Raw genomic sequence first — 5,054 nt, 5'->3', positions numbered from 1 at the left:
AGAGGCAGAAGGCTAAGACCAGAAGGCATCTCTTCTAGGTTCGGTGTCGTTCTCCGCGAGATTCTAGCATCGCTCCTTAACCGCAATTGCAATACCCTCAAGCAAGGAAGTTCTGGGCAGAGAAACCACACGATGGAGCAATCCGCCGCCACTGCTACAAGATGATAGAATACGGTCCATCACCAAATAGAAGATGTTGTTGTCGACATACTTTTCCAACTAGAAGTTGTTGTCTACTCCCAAACCATGCACATATTCTCTCGTCTCAAGCACAAGACACCCACAATCCTCATACTTATAGAGACACACCGCACAAACTTAGGACCCGCGTCAAGAGACGCATATGGCCGGTGGAGGAGAGCCTGCCGCCGCCTTTACACACGAAACCCTAGATAGGTTTTGGTATAGGTTCTCTAGTTTTTCGGGAGCAAGAATTCTTATTTTGGATTGTGATTAGTGTTTTCCAATAAAGTATTTCAATTTTTCAATTGCAAGTAGAGGTGGCAAACAGGACGGGCCGGACCAGCCCATTTATTTATCGTGTCATGCTCGGACCGGCCCATTTGCTTAAATATTAAGTCCGGCCCAAGCTCATGTCGGGCCGGGACAAGAAACGGGTCAGCTCATTACCATTTTAAGACACAATTAACATAAAAAAATAATTTATTATTAAAATATTTGTTTCATATAACTATTTAAAATAGTAAAATAAATAAAATATTATAACACATTTGATAATCTTATTTCTAAAACGTTACATATGTCAAAATAATGACTTTTTTATCACTACTTTGATGATATTTATGAAATAATATAGTTTAAATAATGAATTTAAATGATTATGATTTCAAATGTCCAATATTCAATTTTCATTATTGTAATTATTTAAATATTTATATAGGTTATATAAAATTATATATTCAACAGGTCATCCTATGAATTTATCGTGTCCGGGCCGGGCTCATTGGCTAATATATCTTGGCTCAGCCCAGCCTAGCCAATTAAAATAACGGGCTTGACCAATTTATAACAGACCAGGCCCGTGTCAGGCTCTGACTTTTTGACCCATTTGCCACATCTAGTTGCAACTTTGAACTAAATGAAGATTTTCTTTTTTACCATAAATAGAATTCATATATTTATCAGATTGCATTTGGCTACATCCACATTAAAAGATGTAAAATAACACACGATTTGGATTGTTGGAGAAAAAAACACCGGATGGTGGTTTCTTAAGTCCGAAAATCCCATTATTAGCAAGACCAGAAGATTTTTTTTCTTTTTTTCCTTGAAAATAAAACAAAGAGGTACAGTGGTCCTATATCTCATCATGCCGAGGTTTGGCTAAGAACTTTGTAAACAGCTTCTTTTGTGGGTAGTGCAGGAATGGCTCCTTTCTTTTCCACAGTGAGAGCACCACAAGCATTGGCAAATTTGAGAGCCTCCTTCAGGCAATTTTCATTCTGTATCAATAGAAAAAATTAAATCCATTGATGATCACGACACTTACATCCCGAGCCGATTTTCTAGTCGGCCTTGGAAAAGAGCATTTACCCCAATATTCATAGTAGGTAAAAGAATAAATGTATACCAGAATTGATTTCGAGTAAATGCTTTTCACGTAGCACAATGTGACCCGATAAAAGAAAGAAGTGTATACCTTGAATAACTCAGGGTCTGAAGCCAAACTGTTGAGTACAGAGCCAACAAAAGAATCACCAGCACCAGTTGTATCAACACAATCAGCTTTGATTCCTGCAACCTTACCCTTGAACTCCTGCTCATGAAATTAAAAAGGACTCAGTAAATTTACTGCTGGTAAAAAACAGTGAGAAGAATAAAATCCAATTAACTATATTAAATAATGTAAGTGAGCATCAAAATTCATATTTAACCTTTGTATAGTATCTGCAGCCTGCTGATCCTTCAGTAACTAACAGAAGCTTCAGATTGGAGTGATAAAGCTTGTTCATGACCATATCATCATCATCATCATAAGGATCGTCGCCTCCAGTCAAAAATGTAATTTCCTCCTCACTTACCTGCAGGTTTGCATATATTATTACCCACATTTCGATTATAATGCTGTAACAGCGAGTAGTGACAATGTATTCAACAATTAATGCGTGTGGTACCTTAATAATGTCAGCTAGGTTCCAAATGCTCATAATCCCCTTCCGAGCTGCCTCTGCAGAAGGCCAGAGTGGCAATCTCAAGTTTGGATCATAAGAGAGGATACAACCGGCCTGCTTAGCAATGTCCATTGCAGTGAGATGAGCTGATCTACAAGGCTCCTCAATCAGACTAATCGAACCATAGTGAAATATTCTTGCCTGCATCCATGAAAGTTAATGTTACTTTTTGTGGTTGATTTATCAAGAAGAATGAATGCCAATCTTTTACCTTGTTGATTAGGTCCACGTTAAGTTCATTCTTAGTGAGAAGCATATCAGCACTTGGATTGCGATAGAACATGAATTCGCGTTCGCCATCACTTCTGAGTGTAACAAATGCCAATGCAGTCCTTGCATTTTGGTCAAAGCACATGCCGGAATTGTCCACATTGTTTTCCTTCAGAATATTTGACAGCATGTATCCAAACTCATCTGCACCAACCTGAAATAAACAATAAAAACAATTAAGCTAGGTTCTAATGGTTGAAGATAGAATGGTATAATATATGAGATTCCTCCCATAAATCAAAGTCCACATAGCTACATTAGATGTCTAGAAGACTCGCATATGGATGCTTAGCCGAGTATACAACAGTAAGTATAATTATGAAGAAATATGAACTCCAGCATTGGCTTGATCACCCCTCACTAGGTTAGTTCAACATAATGATGAGAAAGAAAGCAGGAAGTGTTGTAATCAACAATAGGTGCATAGAAAAGCACCTTTCCCATAAAAGCCGCTGAGCCTCCTAATCTTGATATTCCAACTGCAACATTAGCAGGAGCTCCGCCAGCAGCTTTCTTGAAACCTTCTGCATCAGCAAGTGAAACTCCAGCAGTCATAGGGACAAAATCAATCAACATTTCTCCAAAGCAAACGACCAGTTTCTTCTCTGGGACATCCTTTTTCTTAGGAATTGATGTGTTGATTGAATCTACAAGGGACCAATTTTTTAAGATTAATGATAGTAGTAAAAAAACTATATGCAGATACAATACTGATACTAATGTCAACTGGTAAATTGTGATGCATGAAGCTTGTCAAGAATCAGATAATCAAAGAAACGGTTTTAGATTAAGAATCATGTTTTAATTTTTAGAATCTTAGCATTGGACGGGATCAAACTTTTTACTTATCATATTCTCTAATGGCTAATGCGCTTCCCCACCCTCCCTGATGCCTCGGGCTGATTAAAGCTCAAGTGATTTACATTCTCATTTTCCAACTCAAGTCAACAAACAACTGAACAAGTGAGAATGTATGATCGAACTAGATAATGAGCCCTTTTGATTGCAGCTATAACAGATTAGGATTCCATCGTTATTGTTGTTACCAGAAATAAAGAGAAATGGATGCATTCAAAAAATCAAAGTAGTTAAAGTTCAAATCTATCATGTCAATTTGATACTTGAAGTTTACAAAATCTTGTGGCTCAAGGAACATGTAATTTATAAAAGTTTGAACTAAATTTATTCAGATATAAAAATAAAAGTCTAATCTGTCTGATGATACACCTGGAGCTAATAAATGAAAATCGATTCTAAGTTTTTAACCAGACAATTTCCCACCAATGTATACACAGCATTTTGCTCAATTAGTAATCAAAAAGGGGGATCAAAACTAGGAATTATAATGTATCTTGATTGTTAATACCGGTCATGGAGGGAAGCCTAGCTAACTTGGAGTGACCGGCCTTTCGGGATCTCCTGGGGAAGCAGCCACAACCCATCGGCATTTTCTTGAATTTCAAGCTTTGATGAAACTAATTGAGTGATAGTTGTGTGTTTTTGATGATGACCAAACGTTGAGAAAAAGTGAGAAATCCCAAAAGACTTTGGCTTCTTCAAAAACCACAACTCAATTAGTTTCAGGAGCTTGAAAAACAAAATTAAACTACATCAATCAGATGAAGCCCCAGAATCTGTTAAAGTTTTGAGAGCAATTCATATGTTGTACCTCTCCCTGGCCTAATATTAGAACATCTCATTATATCCAACCACATCCTCATTGCCTAGCTAAATTTTAGCTAGAACAGCAAACGTTTTTGGCTGGCCATTTTCGAATTCCTCACTTCATCTATGAAATCATAGATTGTTTGCAATATTTTGAGACACAAACTCAATCCATTTTCTTCTAATAGTATTGATCTATGTTTTGATCTGGATATTATTTAGTATGTTTGCTATATTGAGACACAAACGAAATTAATTTTCTTTTAATAGTATTGATCTTATGTTTTGATCTGGATGTCATTTTTACTAAAAATAGGAGATGGTTTTTTTTTTTTACAAAGTCTTTCAAAGACTTGCAACCATTGATACCAATCTCTTGAATATCTAATTTTTGATCCATTTTTGTTAGTGATATCAGATCTTCCTTGGCTCAGCTCAAATCATGACCGTGATTTCCTCGACTGATTAAGTGATTATAGCACTGATTGTGTAATTGATATACTGTTACGATTATTTGTAATTATGGCTTTTATTGTTATTAATCCCATACTGTAATAGACTATGTGTAACGACCCCAAAATTTCGAGCTTAAAAACTCAAAATTCTAAAGTCGTTAAACACAAAATAATCTCAATGAAATCGAAATCATTAAAATGTCACAGCGGATCAATTCTGAGTTCTCAATACAACTCAGACAAACCAATTATTACAACCCAAATTTATAATCCATACATAAAATGGAAATGTAATCATCCTCACAATCACTCACAAATCTCACAAATAAAACCACACCAATTCTCGCACACAAATCCACGCTAAAAACCTCACCACAAGTAGGATACGAACGACTTCGAGCCTCCGGAGTTGTCGCTCAATCTCCACTAATCAACACCTGCAGAGTTATCCCCTACACCATCGGATTGGTGC

The 5,054-nt window shown here is 36.5% G+C and overlaps 1 protein-coding gene across 2 annotated transcripts; it reads right to left on the bottom strand.

Annotated features, from left to right (window-relative positions):
- Positions 1 to 1,328: 1,328 nt before the first annotated feature.
- LOC126802038 (probable fructokinase-7) lies at positions 1,329 to 4,667 on the bottom strand. 2 transcript variants are annotated; one of them, XM_050529567.1, is made up of 7 exons: positions 4,652 to 4,667; positions 2,898 to 3,058; positions 2,404 to 2,616; positions 2,136 to 2,333; positions 1,896 to 2,042; positions 1,661 to 1,777; positions 1,329 to 1,463 (listed from the first exon to the last, which is right to left on the bottom strand). In XM_050529567.1, exons 2-7 carry the CDS (start codon positions 3,036 to 3,038, stop codon positions 1,329 to 1,331), a joined length of 951 nt encoding a protein of 316 aa, XP_050385524.1. In that variant the 5' UTR covers positions 3,039 to 3,058; positions 4,652 to 4,667. The 2 variants fall into 2 exon arrangements, with proteins under 2 accessions (XP_050385524.1, XP_050385523.1); XM_050529566.1 differs by lacking the exon at positions 4,652 to 4,667 and adding an exon at positions 3,829 to 3,910 and having other exon boundaries at positions 2,898 to 3,109.
- Positions 4,668 to 5,054: the final 387 nt, after the last annotated feature.

This window comes from Argentina anserina, chromosome 7, assembly GCF_933775445.1.
Source record: "Argentina anserina chromosome 7, drPotAnse1.1, whole genome shotgun sequence".
NCBI lineage: Eukaryota > Viridiplantae > Streptophyta > Magnoliopsida > Rosales > Rosaceae > Argentina > Argentina anserina.
This window is presented reverse-complemented; position numbering and strand designations above follow the sequence as displayed.

Coding starts and splice junctions, on each gene's coding strand:
- LOC126802038 (XM_050529566.1), bottom strand. CDS start 3,910: ATGCCGATGGGTTGTGGCTGCTTCCCCAGGAGATCCCGAAAGGCCGGT. Junction 2,617..2,897: donor CAGCGGCTTTTATGGGAAAG/GTGCTTTTCTAT, acceptor TGTTTATTTCAG/GTTGGTGCAGATGAGTTTGG. Junction 2,043..2,135: donor ACCTAGCTGACATTATTAAG/GTACCACACGCA, acceptor GCAAACCTGCAG/GTAAGTGAGGAGGAAATTAC.